General features: G+C 37.7%; 1 protein-coding gene across 2 annotated transcripts in view; it reads left to right on the forward strand.

Annotated features, from left to right (window-relative positions):
- The first annotated feature begins 10243 nt into the window (after nt 1-10243).
- The window catches only part of VRK1 (VRK serine/threonine kinase 1), a 36513-nt gene continuing 25559 nt past the window's right edge, over nt 10244-21197 (forward strand). The window contains exons 1-3 of one of the 2 annotated variants that reach the window (XM_050897518.1): nt 10244-10293; nt 16872-17033; nt 18623-18678. In XM_050897518.1, the coding sequence (XP_050753475.1) occupies nt 16877-17033; nt 18623-18678 (213 nt within the window). In that variant the 5' untranslated portion in view covers nt 10244-10293; nt 16872-16876. Of the gene's footprint in view, nt 10294-10473; nt 10517-16871; nt 17034-18622; nt 18679-21197 lie in introns of those variants that run through there. The other variant, XM_050897519.1, reaches the window with a different exon arrangement.

The following is a 21197-nucleotide window of genomic DNA, read 5'->3' on the forward strand; positions in this document are numbered from 1 at the left end:
CACATATTCAAGAATAAGTTATACAAAATTCATGAAACTGGAAAATTTACTCTTTTACCCATCAATTTTGGCCCAGCTCAGTTACTTTCATCAGGAGAGATGGAATGCTTTGTACTTATAGCCTTTCTAGCAGTCAATATAGTATTGACTGTATTGCAGCCAATGTAGCCAGTGTGGTGATGAGATACTGTAGTTTTCAGAAGCTTTCATCAGGTTTGCTGTGAAATGCCATATTCTCATATTAGTCATCCTCCCTGCTTTATAACTTAGAAGATGCCTTTCAAACTGTTTTTAAAGTACATTATTATTCAGCTGTTCACCAAAATAGACCAATATACATTATAATATGTTTACAAGGTGGCAGTCTTACAATTCAACAATTTAAAACTTACATTCCATCTGAGATAGCTACAAAATTGTTTCAAATGGCTGTGCTCACTTTTTGGAGCAAGTAGTTCTAAATGAAAAGGTTGATGGCTGCAATTTGATTATTAGCAAGTAAAAGAACACCGATAGAAATATTGCAGTCAGTATGTTGATATTCCATGGAGAATGAAAAATGTTTAGTGGACAGTTTAGAATATTGTCAGTATATGGTGTCATAAAAACTGCTGAACTTGCTTCTTTATTTATATCATTGAGGTAGGTCTAATACCATTTAAATATCTTCAAAGCCATGTCTTTCTTTACTGAAAAAATTAGCTGTTTCAACAATAGATGGTAAACACTTTCCTCCTAGCATGTTTCAATTGAATACAAGCTATAGACAGCTGGGGAGGGACAAAGCTTGGCATCTCCTGTCAAAAAGCAGCCAGTCTGCAGGGAATGCAGAACTCCTCACCTCCACCATGAGATACGCAAGTTTGTCTTTCATATGTGTGGATGGAGCTAGGTTCAAATGTGTGAAGGGAAAGAAGGAGGTGGAGGGATGAAAGGAAAAGGAAGAAATTTAACCTATTCCCCAATAACAAATCATAAAACAGAGAGCCCATCAGATTCTATACGTCTTCTCTCAGTGCCCTGGTGAGTTCACTGTGGCAGAGGACAAAGCTGATTAATCATGTTTTCTTAGTTGCTACTACTACATTAATTAATTCAATGCTTTCAACAGATGTCTGCATGAAAATACGGCAACTTAACTAGAAAAAACAGATCTTATAAACAGAGGTCTTAGGAGCTGAGATAATACTCAAGTAAAACAGTAGTTCTCTGAATAACAGGGCCAGTGCAAGCGATATGGAAAATAAGCAAATGAGACCCTGAGGACAGAATGAAGATGGAGAGAAGGAGCACAGTTACAGTGCGTCTCCTCAAGTTGAGGGTGGAAAAGTGCTGGGATTGTGTGTGAAGCTACATGTGTGTTTCTGCAACTTCTTAAAAGCCTTGCATATCTCTCCAGTGAAAAATGTGTTTGCAGTTTTCCTTACCTGCCATTGGAAAGGAAGAAATTAATTATTAATTTGCTATCAGACAAGAGATTGTCTTAAGTTATCCAAACACATTTAGATCAAGTTATTCTGGTGGAATACCTGTCTAGAAATATCCAAACAAGTGGCTTTTAAAGCAAAGAACACTGGTCACATAAAAGATGCCTGAATTAATGATATTGCACACTGAAAATGCAGCACTGTCGGTGGTATTGCAAACATCCCTCGTCTTCACCTGCCTCCTTGTAGCGAGGAGGACACCCTCCTGCCTCCCGTCCATTCATCCTGAGCCCGTGCTGCTGCCAGCATGTGTGACAACTATTGGCAATTGTGACAGTTGTTTTTGTGAAAGGGGACATCTGTCTACATGAAGTCAGGCTGGGACCTGCAAACTCATTCACAGAGGCCATGAAATAGTCATCAGATGGTAAAAATTACCTTCTTGGTTAAAAGACAAACCAGCGTCCCAAAAATGAGAGCCCATATCTGACTAACACTCACCTGAGCCAGGCTGAAGTTTGTTTTATATGTGTTCAAGGGAACCTCTATAATTGCTGACAGATGGGTCTCCAACTAAAGAGCCTTCCACCTTTACATCCATCTTGAATGTTTTGAAGTGTTAACATAAAAAATACATTCCCCACCATACACCAAAAAGCAGGAACATGACATTTTTGAAAAAGATACCAATATGTACTAGGGATGTCTCATCATGAGCTGTTTGCAAACGCTAATCAAATGGCCCACCAATTTTGTGGCTTTCCATAGATGGGATTGTCTCAGACAGAGTTTCAACATGAGCCCAACTCTCTCCTTGGCATCCCATTTCTCTGCTGATTGTTTCTCTAAATCTTTTGCTGTAAGCCTAAAAGCAAAAAGTCCTCCATACAGTTGGTTCCAATTAAGCAAATTAAGGCTATAGATTTTTAAATGAAAATAAAAATGACATGGACAACATTTAAGCATTTAAAGCACGACAAGCATAAGTATGTTATTCAGTGAATGGGCAGGCAGTTATATTAACTCTTGACATTCTACCTGATGCAACACATTTGCAGGGTAAATGCATTAGCAGTTCAGTGTTTCTTTAATTTTTGCACAGAAGCATCAATTTTTTTTTGTCAGATCACATTTTGTAACAGAATATCAATCTTGCCATATCCATGTTCTAGATGGGCTGTAGGGATTCTGCTGTAATTATGTCAAAAAATGAAATATTTCAAAATCTGATTGACAGCTTGATTACAATAATGCATGTGATTAAATTCAGGGTGTGCTGGTGTAACGAAGGAGGGAATGTCAGTGGTAATTAACTGTATTTTTGTTAAATTTTGTTGAGCATTTCTTGCTCTTAGGTTGGAGTATATTGAAACCAATGAGACACCTAGTGGTAGCATTTTTTTAGAGTTTCTTAGTGCCATTTGGGACTTGGAGAAAACCAGTTCTTATGCAAATCATATATTTTGTTACATGTCATGTAAATTTTATGTAGATTAGCATGGTCACGAACACCAAAACTATGTGGTAGAGCAGCATGACGGAAAGGATTCCATGCTATGCTCAAGTACAGAAGAGCAGCAGTAAGTATTTTTTCTTCTCCAGACAGCTAGTTCTGGATAATAAAGCTTGCCAGAAGACAGAAAAGTGTAGATTATAATGAAATGCAATGGTTTATTTTTAATTTTCATTGTATGATATCTTCTCCCGAGGAAACAGTCAATGACTTCTGCCCCTTCTACTTCCTCAAAGAAAGTCTGTATGAGACAATTAATCCACCAAATACCTATTTATATGAACATGGATTAACTTTTGATATGAAAAAGGATGCAATGTGTGCTGCTTTTCATTAGTTTTTTTTTTTTCCCCCCTGAACAATAAGCTCCTTGGATAAAAACTGCTGTGTCCAATCTTATAAAAGATCTTAGGTATTTTAGGGTGTTGCCTGGAAATAAAAGAAAAATGTTACCTATATGATAAATTTTTAGTGCTCACTCTCTGTAGTTCTGCTCTTCCTCCAAGCGTTAGTCAAACTGCTGGATAAAAGCAGAGATGGGAATCTGTTATTTCCTAGATTCAAATAATTCAAGGTGCTTTGCCACACAATATAATAGACTCAAAACTGTGTTCCTTCACTGGTCTGCCGATATCTGCTAACCTTGATATTCTGCCTGCCCATCTCTTCCACAAGTTTTCCTGTCCTCTCAAATGTCTCCCTTACAGCTGGAACATCCATTCCAGGCCAATACTCTTCCCCTGACCCAGATTTTATTCCCTTTTAAAAGTCTGTAACTGCTGACTTGTCAGAAACCAGGTTACCTATATTCATTCTATTTTGGGGAGTGAGGGGACAGGGTAGAACAACTAACAGAAAGCTTTGGAATTTATTTGGTATTTACTGACTGTAATCTCTTTCAACAAATGTTATGTTTTCCTCTGTATCTGGGTAACGCTCAGTAAACTTTGGTTGCTAGCAAGATATAGATGGTAAAAATACATAAATAAAATGCAACGTAATATAATAAAGGGAAATATAAATATATAAAGCTGACATCCTCATTTATTTTTTGTGAAAGGAAACCCAAAAGAGATTGTTAAAGAAAGTAACAAACACATGGTGATTCTTTATTTTTCCCACCACATAAATACAGTTTCAAAAAGTGGGAGGCAAGATGCTTTTCTTGCTATTTACAAGCAACAGAGTTAATGCTGCGTTGTTTAAAAATCCACTGTGGAAAACCTACAACAGCCTAGTGACCTTGGAAACGATGGTGACATGTTTTAGCAGTGGGAAATATGGAATTGTAGATAGGGAGTAACTATACAAGGTCTTGCAAAGCATGGAGCTCTGCCTGTTTGTATCAAAAGGGGGCTTAAAAATATATAACCTCATTCTTCCTTGCATTTTGATAGAGCCTAGTCACCTTAAGAAATCACTATTTGATCGGTAAGTCTATTGCTAAGGGTAAGGTCACCTCATTCAAGAGATCTGTATCCTCTGAGCTACAAAGGATAGTAAATAAGTATATAGATTCCGGGTTTCTTATTTAAATAGCATGTAGTGAGAACACCACTACTATTTAGCAGAGAAGTGTTTGGAGGTATGCTAATGACCACAAGAAAATTTCAAACCTCCATAATGTGCTTTAATCACCAGCTGGAGATCAAAAGCCACCATGTGATTTTATACAGCATGGGCAGCTTCCAGAACTGCCTTACATGGAAAGAGATCAATGGTAAAATTGGTAGATACAGCAAAGCTTTTGCAATAAAAGCGTTTTATGTATCTTGTTCAAAGCATTTAAGTGCCTTTTAGATCACTGATTGAACCATAGACATTATAAAGTGGAACCTTTTAATACCAAAATAAATTTGCAGAGTAAAATTCCATTATAGGAAAAAGCATTGTACTGCAAGAGGATAGATAATAATTCTTTCACATGTAATGGGATATATGAAATGTTTGATGATAAACAGAAGTTCTTTGTATCGTTATAGTTAGACTCCATGTACTGTTGTTTGTGTGCATGTGAATGTATCTACAGCGTAGGATATACAGTGCTCCCCAGATAAAATGTATGCATACCTATAAATATAGCTTCTAACTAAGATGGGTGAAGACACTTCACATTCAAGACAGTCCAGTCTTTTATTTTTAAGCAGAAAAAACTGCCCATGCATATGAGTTTGGACCTTGACCAAAGAAAACATACAAACCCTTTAGAAACTCGTGAAAGTCCTTTAATTTGGATTAATTTAATGCACTTCAAACAAACTCTAGTCTTAGAAGCTTCAAGTTATTTAAAATTATTCCCTTTAACAGCTTCAAATCACATGTCTGTTAGCATCACAAAACTTCCAGAAAAAGTGAAACTTCCAATGGATCTGACTCTGTAGCTTTTCTTCCACAGCATTTTCATTAATTCGTCTAATACTTCATCCCCTTTCCATTAAATTATTGGGTAATCTGTAGAGTTTGGACCTCTTCTTCCTCATATTCCGTTCCTTCATCTAACTATTTAACTGCTTAACTTGGGAATGAATACAGAGGATATTTTCAAAGAGCTGCAAGATTTACAAAGACCTTTCCTGCCTCAGCATCTTAATTTTGAATTTAATGTTTTGAACAGTACCATTAATAATGGTTTTGTAATTCATAATATAGAAAAAGGAGTCAAGAAATCCAGGTCTTACTTTGACATTTATTACAAATTTACTTCATGACATCAAGCTAAACAAACTTCACTCAGCATCTTTGTGTCTGATTCTTCATTTGTAAAAAGGGGTAAATATTTATTTGCTGAAGTGATTTTTTATTAAGTACTTTAAGAACTTGATCCTATTATGAAACAATATTGCACCTTCCTTCGGTGAGGAGAACTCAGGTGACAGCCTTATCTCATGTGTAATTTTCCAGACAGATGTGTAATAACTTTATTGAGCAAAAAACTTGTCTCATCAAATGGATTGAATATTCAAAATAATAGTTGATTCTCTCTGGTTTCTTCTTCACTATATTCTGAAGGAATTAATAAACAAAAATTCAAATTCCTATCTAATCAAATACAAAAATTAGTCTAACTTGTAAAGACACCTGGAAAGATCTTAAACATGTGGCAAAACCAATTTTGTTCTTAGCTACCTTTTAACAGCACTCAGACACAATAGGATGTTGTACTGGTCTCCTAAAATACACACAAACTCTGAGTTTACCAGGTAGATCATCTTAAATACTCTTAGAATGTATATTAATGGACGAACAAAGACAACTCCGGAGTGCCATACTGCTATTCTTAGAGAATAGTGATTACCCTTTTAAAGTTTAATAAAAGTACATTAGAGGAAAAAACCCACACCCTTCATTTAATTTATACACATCTTTCCACTGAGGAAGATAGCGTGAAATGTGAATGAGAGGGAAAAAAGAATGAAAGTTTGCAGTAACCACATTGTTTCCCTAGTGCCGGTATACTCACACTGCAGGATAACACATAGATATGACGGGAAGCATAATTCTTTGTACACCACAGTAGGTACACCGTGGGCAGATGGTAACACAAGGCTACCGAGTCAAGAACTGCTTCTTGGAACGGGATCATACCACAGTTCCTTCTCAAACTGTTTATGGCCTCCGACCACCAGGATTTTAGCACAACTTTTTTGGTCTAGCACTTCAAGAGGACTGTAATTCGAAGCAAATACCATGGTGATTTTTAGGACCAGTAATCTCTAATCTCTACCCCTGTCTATGGTCCTCAAATCCCAGTTAGGACAGCCGAGTGCAGTGCATATGTACTCTTTTATCAAGCATTTGTGGTGGCACAGTCACCCCATTCATTTTGGAATTGTCTGTTGATTTTTTTTTTTTTTTTAATTTTTGCTTTTTTAAAGCATTGTGTGTAGTATGGCAATGTGTTTGTGAAATGTATAAGGACTTTTCTCATTTTGCAAAGTAGAAAAATAAAAAAGACTGCAGGAAGGGAATACATGCTGGAGTTCTGAGCCATTTAATTCTATAATTTTTGGAAGAGTGGAAATGTGAAGAACATATAATGTGAAAATACCACTGTGTCATTTAAATCTAAACTTTCTAAATCCAAAGGTCATTTAATCTTTTTATAAAGAAATAAACAACAATCTTGTGAGGTTTTATGGCTATAATTTTCAAGAACAAAACTTAAGGGAAACGTTGTATTACTTTTACATTTCTAGATTGTTGCTTGCTTACTTGCATCTGTATGTGGAAAAGCACGTGTGCGCCTTTTGCTCCAATATTCCCTTCTGATATCTTGCAGACCTTTAGTCCATGAATCACAGCCCGAAAAATGCTATGCTAAAGCAGAAATGAGCCTAACTGAAGTATAACACACTATCTCACTACCTGCAGACATGTGGCATTCTTTTATTTGGTATTTTTACTGGAACCCTCACATTCATGCATTCCTGTGTTGCATTCTACCCAGCCTTGTGAGAAAGCACTGAACCTGCTTAAGAGATTCAGGCTATATTTCTGACCTTCCCTAATAATCCCTGAAGACCTTAAGCAAATATTTTAATCAATCTATGCCTCAGTTTTCTTATTGTACAATGAAATTGTGAGGCTAAATAATTTGGAACATTTCACTTTTTTTTTTTCCTTTCTCTTTTTTCTTTTTCTTTCTCTCTTTTTTTTTTTTTTGGTGAGGTAGGAGGATTCAAATGTTCTTTGTGCTATTTTGAGTCTTTTGAGGAACATTCTTAATATTCTCCTAGTAATGAGGATGTAACTTGCATGTCTTCTGGAATTGATGAGTACACGTAGCTCTCCCGAAAGAATAGCCATTTGTGAAATGGCTATTCTCCATTTACCCTGGAGATTCACCAGTCTTCTGAAGATTTTCAAGGTTAATCTAGGTTATTTTAGGAGATGCTCATTTAGAAGAATTCATACTGCGGTTCGATCACTACCTCTTCAGGCGTTCATATCAAGCCACATTCAAAATGTCATACTTCTTATCCCCATTGCTAAATTGAAAATATGTAACTGCTTATATACTACAGCACAGTATATATTGCATATTTACTACTATTTAAAAGTAGCATTTGAACTCTTCTTAACAGCTGTATCTGTAGCGCCCACATATATTGGATTGCCCATTTCATTTAAGATTAGAGAACTTTTAAGGAAAAGATATAAAGTCCTTTCTCTGGAGACGAATCAAACACAATTATCAAATCTAAAATAATTCTTCAAGCACGTTTGAAAGTTGTAGTCAGCACATTCCAGGAATGCTCTTACACTGAAGGATGATAATGAGGAACCCGTCCTATGCTTTTGTTTGTTTGGTCAATACTTGCTTTTCTGAGGTCTAGTCAAACAACTGACAGTATATAGGGAACATGTGAGAAAAGTTGTGGCCACTTTGGATTTGGTTAATACTTGAAGAATATCCAGCTGTAGCCGTATTAAAGTATAATATAAATATAAAGATAAATAATATAAATATAAAACCAGACAGGCTAAACAAAAACCCAGCCCTTTAGTGTATGAAAACATAATATATGAAAGTCTCTGCTCTGATACTTTATAGGCAGAATCTTATGTTTTTGTTAATAAGAAGTAGGATGGGTATATTGAAACTGTACCTTTTGCTTAAAACAGAACTGATTATTCTGGCTCAACAGAGAAAAATCAGAGATAGAATGAGGTCCGGGTTTCTCTCTTCATGCAAGAAAGATAATATTTTTTGGCCCAACTTTCAGATGGGATAGCAGGATTTACTTTAGATCTCTATGGCCTCATTGTTAAGACTGTTTTCAGACTGACAGCCTGAAGATCAGCTTTTCACTAAAGGAATGAATGCAATATCTATTAAATGTTTCATTTTATTTTCTATATCAGCATCTTAAAATGTTTTCACGATCCCAGAAATCCAATATTAAAGACGATGGTACTTCAAGTGAAATGCTATCATGTGTGGTAGTGTGCTCCACTTCTTTCAAACAATCTTTCGGTCTTTCCGATACCCTAGGACATTCAGAACAGTTCAGATTCTTGAACATCTGTAGGTGTACCTAGGATTTCTAGTATACATATCTAATATTCCTAATGTAGCCCAAGTTTTCAAGAATATCTTCTATATAAGTACTGTCACGATGAACATACTATGGAATGATAGTTCTTTGTTTTAAGCTATTTAGTACCTCTAAAATTGCAGCATGAGAAGATGGTGGCCATGAAAACATAATGCTTTTTTTAAAGGTTTAAAACCCTCAGCTAATTAACAACACAAAAACATTGTCCTTTTAATTTCCTGCCTCATCCCCTAAATCCCCTGCTTTGGCATGTCTTTACTCTTCCATGCCTGTCTCCCACTTCACAGCTCAGCAGAAGCAAGTGTGGGTATCTGCACATTCGTACCTGATGACAAAAGAAGGAGATGTAGTGATACTGGATAACAAAGGGATCAGACCTGCTAGGTCAACCAACACTGTATGATTTGACTTGGACCTGAAGAAAAGGAGATTGGGATGGGGAGGAAAGAGAATGAGAAGAGGAAAGAGTCAGAATGCATGCTGACCCTTCAAAGGCATGGGTTCTTTTTCATAAAACTTGCAATTATTATTGATTTTGCAAAAGGTTCTTGTGCACTCAAAACAATTTAAGTATCACAGAAATTGTTAAAAAAAAAATCAGTCAGGACTAAATAAACGCAGGCTTTGTCAAAGCATAGATAAAAAGCTTCTTCAGAGTAGGGAGAAACTCCATCACACAACTGTGCAAGACTGTAGTAGGTAACATCAGAAAGGGTCTGACAGGTAAGTAGGAAAGTAGGTAAAATCATGAAGTATGTAACGATATGTAATGAGGTAATGTTCAAATGCAGGCTCTGGTGCTGGGGTGGCTGGAAGGGTCGGTTTTGGCCCAAGCATCAGTTTGTCATACAAGATGGAGAACTGCTACATTACCGTGTCCCCCGGACACCCGGCGGCCTGTGTCTTGCCCTGTTTCCCGCACAGGGGTTATCACCACACAGCACCAGCCTGACAAAGGCCTTTCCAAACTTATTTTAGCTTAAACCGCCGAGATTTCGTACAGCTACCCTGTAAAATACGTCAGCTCTTGGCTCATCGCGGGCGCGGTGCCTGCTGGGAAGTGTAGTCCGTGACCTCCGCGGGCGGCCGCCCGCGGAGGTCACGGACTACACTTCCCAGCAGGCACCGCGCCCGAGGAGGGGCGAGGGCGGGCAGCCGTGGCGCGGCCGCCCAATGGGAGCGGGCGATGGTTGGAAGTGAGCGCCGGGGCGGGCGGGCCGCCTCAGGGCCTCTCGCAGTGCGGGAATTTCGGACGGGGCGGAAGGAGCGGCGGCCGGGCCTGGGCACGGAGGAGGTATTTGAAGCCGGCGTTTGCTTTTGGGGTGTAGTTTGTTTTTTTTTTTTTTTTTTAGGAGGCGAGTTTTGGGGCGTTGTTTCTCCTCCCCTTTGGCCTGCCGTGCGTCCCTGGCCCTTCTGGCGGGTTGCGGCCGGGTTTTCTCGCTTCCCTCGCTGAGGAGGCTAGTGGTACCGCCGGGGCCCGCTCGGGCCCTGTTCCTCCCTTTCGTCTGCTACCGGAGGTAGGGAAGGCACCTTCCCTGCTCCCCTCCCCGTCCCAGCCCGTGGCGCCGGAGGCATTTCCCTGGGCCGGCAGGGAGGGAGGGAGAGAATGGGGGCAGGTGGGTAAGAGCTCCCTCAGTTTCACCCCTGGGGTCTGCTGCACTCCCCCCCCACCCCCCCTTCCCCCGCCTTCATGGGCTGTTGGCTCTAAAGCTGCCTTTGGTGGCAGCGGCCTAAGTTGCTTTCCTTCGTGGTTATTTTTTTCAGCGCTAAGGCGAGGTGGGGGAGGTGGAGTAAAAGCTATACTCAGTGCCACTTAGAGGTTTGTCACCTTTAGGAACATCCTGGTGTGGCTAACAAACAAAATATCATCTAGGTTGGGAGGCATTCCTGAGTTTTGCTTTAAAGTAAACATAATTTTTTTTTAAATACAAACCTACAAATAAAAATCTGCAATTTTAGCATCAGAACAGGCCTGTTGTGTAAGAACTGGGCTAAGCTGGTGTCTTTCTGTCAGTGGTTGTGGTTTTTCTTCACTTCCTATTTCTTACCGTTTGCCTTCCTTGTTTAAGCCTTACTCAGTTGCAAGCAGGGCAAGCCATGTTGTTTTCTTTGGTTTTCAGTTTGTGCTTAAGGCTTTTATTAATTCGTAGGGAATCCACGGACCCTTTTTATCATTAGCAAAAATATAAAAGCTGTTGTGAAGCTTCGTGTAGCTATTACTGTGTCAAAAGACTTGTGCCTTCCTCTGTAGGAATAAGGTGTCCACTTAGTTCTTGGGGTTAATCCCCAAATGAGGTAAGATTCCTAATGAATTTCAGAGCTGTTGATTTTTATACAGCGTGCCAAACTATCAAAAAGCCTTTATGTGAAGTGTCTCATTCATATGCGTAGGTACCTGCTGTTGATTTGGTGGTGAGGTGACTTGGAGTGACAGATGATTTGGTACCTTATAAAGCTTACTGTGTTCTTTATTGCAATAACTATCTGAGTGATGATCAGGATTTTCAGCAGAACCTTAAATACCATTCAAAAGAAGAAAATGCATTCTTGAGAAGGCAATTTAAAACTAGTTAGCAACACAGTAATTCCTCTTGTAAATGACTGTTTCCTATCTCTGAACAAGCTGCATTCTGAAATTTTAAAAAGTCATCTCAGTGAGTTTAAAAAAAAAAAAGCGTTCAGTTTGCCCAGTATGGTGCTATTGTGATGAAATGCTTCTCATTAATTGTGGTCCACTGATGTACATTTATTCATTTTGTCTAAAAAGATGTTTTCTTATTTCTTGGGGAAAGAACCCTAGCATCTCTTCTCCCATAAGTACCATTATTTGTCAGATGTCTTAATCGCCAGGAAGTGAGATTATAGCGGTACTCAAAGATGTAACACAATGATAGACCAGTTACAGAATGTCCAACTTACGCAAGAAAGTCTTTGTTCACTATCTACCTCACTTGGTATTACGAGTCACTGATACTTCAGGTACTTTTTTTTTTTTTTTTTTTTTGGTGATCCCTCCAATGAAACAGTTCTACAGTATTCAGAGGTCTTAAAGTGTCATGTTCTTTCCCTCCCCCTCCTTGAGCAAAAACTTGTTTTTGTTTTTTGCCTGTCTCTATTTCCTTTTTTGCAGGCAGACTTAGATGTCTTCCTATTATGAACAGTATTAATGACGGATAGATTTCAGGTCTTGCTGGGACTACCTATTCATGAAGAGGAGCACAGGTCACCAGCAAGCCTTTTCTGTGTTGAGAATGAAAAAAGGTCCTACTGAGATAAACAACCATAAAAATGACAATTTCCAGAGAATAAAAGAGGAGGATCAGGAAGACACCAGTCTGACTTGCCACACAGCAGAAATACTTCCTTCAAAATAAATTTGATTTACATTAATTTTGGAGTTTTAGTGAGAATGGATGCCAACAAAAATTTAGAAGTGACTATTCATATTTATTCTAAGAGTTCAAGTATCGCTACAGTAGCAACCATTGCAGACAACATTTGTAAAGATAACACTACTAATAGCACTATTGATGCAAAATTGTCTGTATATCTCAAGTACAGTGTATTCAGTTTCTTCCAAGATGTTTTATTAGGGAGAAGCAGGAGAAATAGCCTTCGTAGTACTAAGAGGCTTTTGGAGAGAGTTTAGACAAATAGACTTCTGTTATTCATACTTGTTAGTAGCAAAATCTTTGTTTTGAGCATATTGTAGCCACATAAAATGCTGCTGTTTGCAATCATGCACCTTGAAAATTGTTCTTGTCAGATACCTTAGCTAAGTAGGGTCAGGTCTGTTTGATACTTGAATGATAGTACAGTACTTGACATCTATGGCATTCTGTTTCCAAGGACTTCAGCATGGTTGCAGGCACTAATGAATTAAGCTTCACAATACCTGTGGGATAGAAAATATTTCCATTTACTGATGGGGAGAGGTAATTGAGATGCAGGAAAGTTAAAGGTGGGTTGTTTTTTTTTTTTTGTGTGTATGTGTGTGAATTTTTAAAGGTGATTTTACGGAGAAGTAGATGACTTTATTCCAGTCGTGCAATGTACAGAAGGCAGCTCTCCATCATGTTTGCTCGTTTGTAAATTTCCTGACAAACCCTCATGTTTGCTGTATCATGAGTTGAAAAGCACATAGAATGATAGAATTTGCACTAAAATGTCATTATCTTTTTTAAATTATATTGTCTTTTTTTTTTTCCCAGTTCTGTGTTTTCATGTAGAAAATTTTTGCAGTCTCCAGGTGTTTTTGGTTTCAATCAATGGAAGATCCTTGAATGGATTTATCCAAATAAATGTGAAAGCATGTGCAGCCATTGCTTAAATATTTCCATGGATAACAGCTTTTTTGCAAAAGAGTGAGTGCTTAGTATCATGCATGCTGCCCATTGAAAGACATCAGTGTTTGGCACCTATGGCCTACTGATAGTTTGACCAACTTGTAAGTAGGCACAGTGCCATCTTAACAGATGGATATGAATATAGACAGCCAAGAAACCATGTATGTGTATCTAGTGTATTTGTTAAGGGCAGGGTTCCCAGCTGGGGACGTTCAAACTTATGTCCATTTTGAATTTTTGCTTTTATGGATAAAGGGAAGTTGTCATTATTTTTTTTTTTTTTAACTAAATACCTTCAGGCATACAATTATTGACCACGTTAAACAAAAAAAGGGGGGGAGGGGGAAGAGGGAAACACCAGCTCCTTTAATACTCTTGAGGAGCTATTTTAAGTAAACTTAATTCCCTTTTAAGTGAGGCAACTATCAAGAGACTTACCGTGAGTGTCAAAGATGTGAAGAGTATCAGCAGTTTTATTGCATTGGCTGGCTGGCTTTATTGAAAGGGAGGCTACAAATTTTTCTTTTACTGGACAGTAGTCTGTCCAGCATTCAGACACCGAAGTGCATCTGTCCAAGTCTCGCTGGAATTACTTGTAGTAACTCGGAGGTCAAGGGATGCAGTCCTTCAAGCCCTCTTCATGTCTCTTATATTGTTCTTAGCTTGAGGACAGTATGCTCATTTTGTATACGTTTTTGTACCCTTTAGATGACAGTGAGTGTGATCTTGTCCCACATCTGAGTCATTAGGCAACACTGCTGAATTTTGTGCTTTCTTTTTCTCCTTATCTGAGTCAGTCTTGGGGCTCCAGACTTCTGGTTTATTTTCCCATTACCACTTCTAATGGTTTCAGTCTGTCCTTTGTTTTAATCCTTTTCCTGATCTGGGTGTCCTGAGAAACTGCTTAAAGGTCTGCTGTGATCTTTTTGGCCTGCTCTTGTAAGTGATACCAACACATAGCCATTCCTACCACTCTGTTCCTTCTGGCGCTTTGACACCATTACGTTCTCACTGATATGGTCTTAGCAGAAAGACGAGTTCTTGAAAACAGGGTATGGATAAAGCTGTGGGTAAAGTTAGTCTTAAAATTTAAGTGTAAAATGTCAAAACTGTATCTTGATTATAGGGAAGAATGTTACTGTATAGAAGTGGAAATATGGGAAAGTAATGCCAAATGAAAACATCCTGTTTTGTGATAATGAGGAAGCTTGTGAAATGTAGGTATTGATAGATACCGGTCTCGTCCTGTGATGTGGGTGTTTCATAATACTGTTTTGTTGAAGTTATTTGTTTAACCGCAGTTAGGTATTCAGATGTGGTTCTATGACGCAGAGATACTTCTCAGATTAATAAAGACCCTGAAAAAGCAGAACTTTTCTTTGGCATGGAATCATAGACTTTCTAGTCTGCGTTTATTCCTATATTGAATGACTGTGGTGTCTGCAGAGTGCTTGCTGCTGGAGTCCAGTACTCTCTGACCAGGTTCTTTTAGATCTTCCACATATGGAGGGCATAATATTTAATATCAAATTTACTTATTTGAAGATAGCTGATGCTATACGGGATTTCTGATTTAGGAGAGTGATACAAAATATACTGAAAACAATACAAATGTAAGTTACAGTTGGCAAAATAAAGCAGTTGCAATACACAGTTCAGTCACAATACTGATGTGATTCCCATTACTGGTCTCTGTAATATGCTCACTGTCATGATGCTGGCATCCCCAGCCACCGGGAAGGAATGTTTGGGTTGAAACCAGCTCAGGCTCATTGCTCTCTTCGAAATTCTTTTGCTAGTTGTTTATTTTTTATACTCTTATGTTGGGCTGAGCCTCCCCCCATGCTGGCCTGGCTAACTCGGGGAGACATTTACACCACCATTTGATCCACTCAACAATTTTGAGCTCCACTCAGCTGTTGTTTAGCTGTTTACCTAAAACAAAGGCCACCCACCATTCCTCTTTGTGTTGAGCTAAAGTGAGCTCCTTTGCATTATAGCCAGAGCTCCTTGGGCAAATCACCTTTGCCCATCTCCACAGAGTGTTACATCCATTTTCGATCTTTATTCAGTCATAGTCCACTCCTAGGGGTTTGGTCAGTCACAGCTGCAGACAGAATAACATTTTCAGGAACCTTGACAGTTATTCTTGCATTTAGTAAGTAGAGAAAAGGGTATGGGCTGCTCTCTTTAGATGTTAGATGGGTGACAGACATTATTTGGGGAAGAAAATTTCCTGAAGATACTACCCAGTCAGAAAAGAGGCTTGTAGAGGGGGGGGCGCTTTTGGAACAGCTGTCATAACTGTGCGGTTTTCTATCTGGGAAATTAAAAGAAGTCCTAGAGGATCATTAGAACTAAAAGAGGAAAACTGATGTTAAGTAACTGCATTTGGCTTAGGGTTATTGTATTGAGTAGCTAGACTAATGGGAAAAGGATATTTTACTATCCAGAAACTTCCTGAATTGTGTATTAATATTCCTTCCTGCTTCCCCAAGAAAAATGAAAATAATAAAATCCCACCAGTCAGAATGGTATCTTTTAGAAAATAACTGTGGCTCTGTTTGTATGACTTTTATCTTCATAAGTTATAGGGAAAGATCAGTTCTTTGTAAAACAAATCATGAAGGCCTTTCCTGTAAAGAGATCTAGTGCATTCTTTGCCATATCATGGCTGCATATTCAGTAAGTTCTTTTACTGAATCAAAATCTGGCTCTGCTAAAAACTCAAAACATTTATTTGCTCAAAATGAGGCCTATTCTGCAGAAAGATAGATGTGTTTGGTTCCAGTAGGCCGTTATGTTATTTCTGGAAATATTGCTTATCTGAGACCTGAGGTTGGGAGAAGGCAACAGTAATACTTTTACATTTATAATCTCAAAATAGGTAGTTATGTACTAGTTTGTTAATGATCTACTAAATGCTGCCCTGTGAACAATAAGCAGACTTTCATTTTTGTTGCTTGCAGTTATATAGGAGAAAAAATAATTAACTGTTTGAATGGCTTAATTCTTTTTGGTATTTTTTACAGCTAAGAGGAATTCCTCATATTATTACTGAAGACTTGGACTATATGACACTTCTTCAATATGCAAATTTTACTCCAGGAAAACTGATGAGATTTATTTCATTAGTTTACTTTTTTCTAAGTTTAGACCTATGACTGGTTGTGATTGATTGATTAATTACGATAGATTTTGAGATTTTTCTAGCATAATTACGATAGATTTTGAGATTTTTCTAGCATGTATTATACAAGGTCTTCAAATAGGTTTCTCTTGTGAAGATTTTTGCTATCAAATTTTTTTGTGATGCCTGGAAAAATGAGTTGTTTTTCACTTAGAATTCATGCCAATGAAACTATTACTGTATTTCTCCTAAAGTATCTTCGTAGTAACAAATTAAAACTTAAACAATCCATACTTTTTCATGCTTCTAACAGATTTCTACATAAAATAAATCTGGTCAGCATGTAACCTATGCTTCTTTTTTTGTTTTTCCTTCCCTTACCTCCTCTCCCTCCAGGGAAAATGCCATATAATAAGAAGACTGCTGGAAAAAGAGCCCCTGCAAAAAGGAAACTTGCTGAAGTGTTTGCTCTGGGGGAGGTTCTAGCAGATACATCAAGAAAAGAATGGAAATTAGGTGTCCCTATAGGGCAAGGAGGCTTTGGACGCCTATACCTTGGTAAGTGTAGTTATCTTTGACAATGCTTTAAAATGGAGAGTGAGATGTTTACTTATTCAAAGCAATGAAAAATTGACCCAAAATTAGAAATGCAGAGTGTCTTCAAGTGATCTTTTTTACTAGAACCTTAGCTTGGTTCCTGGTGTTGGGAAAAAATGACAAGAGTGGACAAATGGTCATTGTAAGCACTGTGGTTGTATGAGATTCCAGTGGTAGTTCATTCTTTTTTTTTTTTTTTTTTTTAAAACCAAAATCTTTATTACTTTTTAGCAGTGAAAGGATAGTTTAGTATTTATTTAAATTTGATTTTTGGTCTGGCTGAAAGAAGGGATTTTTGCAGGAGTGTCCTTATGTCACAAATTCTGAACTGAAGCTGTCTAAGCATATTCTATGGAGGCTCCTGATCAGCCAGTATTTTGGCTGGTTTTGACTTTGGTGCTGCTTTTGTCTTTTTCATTGCCTTGTGAACTGACATAAGTCATATACTTTTTTTATGTAACCGATGCTCAAAAGAAATTGAAATCTTGGACTTTACGGTTTAAAGCATCAGCACTGATCTTGTTTTGCTATGCTGTTTATTGAATTCAAGGAAAACTTCTTTTAGTGGATAGTGTTCCATACTTAGTATCTCTGTTACTTGAAGAGATGAACAGATAAGAGAGGTCTTGAGGATACCTCAGGGAATTAAAAAAAACTTGATTGCCCCTAGTTATTTTCCAAACAATTTTAAAGGAATGAAAGTTAATGTGATCATGATAATGAGGTTTTCTTTTGCTATGCACTTATGGTCTTCCTCCTCTTGGTGAAAAAGTTGCACTGAATTCATACTGAGTTGGAAAAAAAAAAAATTCTGTCCTGCTTTCAAAGTGAACAGACTGCAGCATAAGTGGATTAAGAAGAAAAACAGGACCAGTGGGTGGCTTCTTGCCAGAGAAGCTCTCTACTACTTACTCAGCCTTGCTCAATGAACTACTAAATTTACTGAGACTGGAGTTTCAGCTCACTCAAATTGTGTAGTTCTTCATGTTAAGAATTCCTGCATTGTTCAAGCCAAAGCTTGCTCTCTGTTTACTTCCCCATCATTTGCACATTTGCATCATTGCCCCTGACCGTTCCTGTACTTCGTGCTTGCCTAACTTGATGTCCTTCATACCTGTATCTCCTTCTGTCACAAATATCAACAGCTTAGTAGCAACAGAAAGTCACTTTTGGATATGTGACATGGCAAAATAGTAGAGAGAATGTTTTTTTTCATCTTTATGTCCACAACTGTGTATGTTCATCACAGTCCTAGAAAACGAAAGAAATGCTATTGACTAGGAAAAAGTTATTGAATAATAAAAAAGAACTCCTTTATTTGGTAAACTGCCTGTTCTCCTCGAACAGAAGGGAGAATGCAAGACCATATATATCCATATAGAGTAGTCTTGCCATATAGAGTAGTTCTCTTACCAGTCTAAGGTATTGATATATGTTCACATCAGTACTTAATTGCTTTATCGTTTGTTTGTCCATGCTGCATAGCAAATAAGTGTATGTTTTGTGACAGTTTCCTCTCCTACTACTAATATATGCTTCCTTTTTAACAGCTGATGTTAATTCTTCGAAGTCGGTTGGCAGTGATGCACCTTATGTTGCAAAAGTGGTAAGAGAGCATTTGAATCTTTACTTCTCAACTTGAAAATGTTTGTTCTAGAATAGCATGTGTAATTTAAAACATCTTCTGACTGAAAATAATACAATTGCATAGTGCTGTTTAAAATAAAAGTGTGGTGATATAGAGGAATGCTGCTGAGAATTGGGACTTCTATGTATGAGGGTGGATAATGGAACATCAGCAGAGTTGAAAAAGTTCATGAAATAGATCAGATTCTGTTTCATTTGCTCCTTTCTGTAAATAGCCCAAGTACCACAAAATTAATGAAATCTGGCTAGCTTTTGGAGAATTTCTGTGATTCAGCAGTGAGTCTGTGTGAACTGTTGTTCACCACTGGATGTTGGTAAGCTGACAGATGGCTTGGGAGTAGAAACAGCAAAACTTTGATTCCTGAGGTCCCCACAGATATAAAGTCCTTTAAATGTTTTATCATAAAACACATACGTATTCTCATTTCTGTTGAATTAAAATGGCATTGACACATAATGTTTTTAACCTAATGATTAGAGAGAAGAAAAGCATTGTTGATAGCTCATTTTTAGCCCATTGTAGCAAATCAGCGAATTCTTTTTATTAGTTGACATTTTCTTATGTTTTTGATCTTAAAATAAAAAAGATTTATTTAACTTTTTTTGGCTATAATATTCTCTTCCTAAGGTATAAAGTATTTTTTCTTAAATTTTGCTAGATTATTTTGTATAGATCCTACTATTATATATGATGCCCTGGTAAAGTCTTAGTAAAAAACCTGGGAATATGGGAATAGCCATAGTAGATCCAGACCATTCATTATCTTGGTGGTACTTCTGGTCCTGTGACAAAAGTGAATACCAGAAAACTGTACAAGAACTTCACAATGTAAAAAAATTAGTTCTTCAGCACAGTTCAGAACTGCAATGTTTTAATCTTTTATTTATTAAACTATATGGTGATACTGAAATGCTTTACTGCAATAGATGGCCATTTATGCAAATATGTTAATACTTTTAACACTTGTTCCTGAAACGAAAAGATCAGGTTAATTTAGAATAAAATGTATTTTAGTTAGTATATTCCTTTAATCTTGATATTTATATCTGCTGACTACAGGAAGATTCTAGAGTACTGGTTTTGATACTGTTCAGACACCCCAAGATACTGTTGGTGATGACCCTCTTTCTGAAATGTTGTCACTTGCTGAAAAAAGCACCGCTTACAATGCAAATGTCAAACTACCACACTTTTAACATCAGCGTACTGCTGCTGCCTTAGGTGTTTGTGGGCAGGAATTCCACGTAGACCGGGAGCACCAGCCTGCAGCTGATGCATGGTGGCAGCCTGCTTTTGTATGTCCAACCTGTGCCATCGAGGGCAGGGGGTGTCCGTTATGCAGGAGCTGTGGCCTGTTGTAGAGGCAGATAACAGGCATTCAAGGTATCAGCAGTGGCTTGCCTATGAGAGGCATTGGCTCCTAATTACTGTCTCCTGCTGAGTTTGGACGGATCAGGAAGCAGAGCGCCATTTAACTTTCATGGAAGCATCCATTTTGACTTACTTGGAAAATCGGCAGATATGCATTATTTTATGCTGTGCGTAATTGCTATCCTCCTCTTTCCCTGAGCTTGAAACCTGTGCATCTGCTTCTCTTCTCCTCCACTTTGGGCTTTGAATATAGGAAGAGTTGTCATAACTTTTGGGTTACTTTTGCGCTAGATTCACTTTGTTGCAGCCATTTGTAAGTACCCCCATTGCTAATCTCCCAGATGACTACTCACTTTTAATTTGTCTTTTATAATTTTGTCTTTATGGCAATAAAGAGTAGCCCCAGTGTTTGTGCTGGCCTCACAAATGACCCATAACATATTATGCCTCTACAGTCTAGTATAACACAACTACGGATAAGGGCCTATTTGCTGATGCCTGGGTGATTCCTAGTTGATCCATCAGCTGAAGCAAAGTGGTTAACAGCCTTGAACAATTATTAGTGTTTAACAAAATATGTGCTTCTATAGTAATGTTCTTCAAATTAAGCTATTAAAGCGGGATGGAAATTGGCTTAGTCTTTGACATATCCTCATAGTATTGATGTCTGAGCAGTATGAAATGAATCACAGTTTTTATTAAAAAAAGAAATGCTTTTTAACATGTGGACCTTTCAGATGTCATTGTTCAGGAGTGGATGCAGAGTTTAATAACACTTCATTAAATTGCTGACTAAAAAAGATCGGAATTCTTAAAATACTACTTGAAGAAATTTGTTGGGTTTTAACACGTACTCCATAATCTCTTTCATTATGATATATTTTCTAATTAGACTTTAATTTCAGTTTTGCAAATTGTGTTTAGAATGACCCTGGGCATAAAGTTGTAGAAATTTGTGTTTGAAGTCTTTCTGGTTTTAGCGTATTGTAAGATGACTAGTATAGCAAATATTGGACATCATTACATGAGCCTTTTTAACACAGCGTATGTATTTATTTATCTGTATGTAGAATTAATGGTATTATGAGGAAACAGCCTCACAGTCA

The sequence above is a fragment of the Gymnogyps californianus genome, chromosome 5, assembly GCF_018139145.2.
Source record: "Gymnogyps californianus isolate 813 chromosome 5, ASM1813914v2, whole genome shotgun sequence".
Taxonomy (NCBI): domain Eukaryota; kingdom Metazoa; phylum Chordata; class Aves; order Accipitriformes; family Cathartidae; genus Gymnogyps; species Gymnogyps californianus.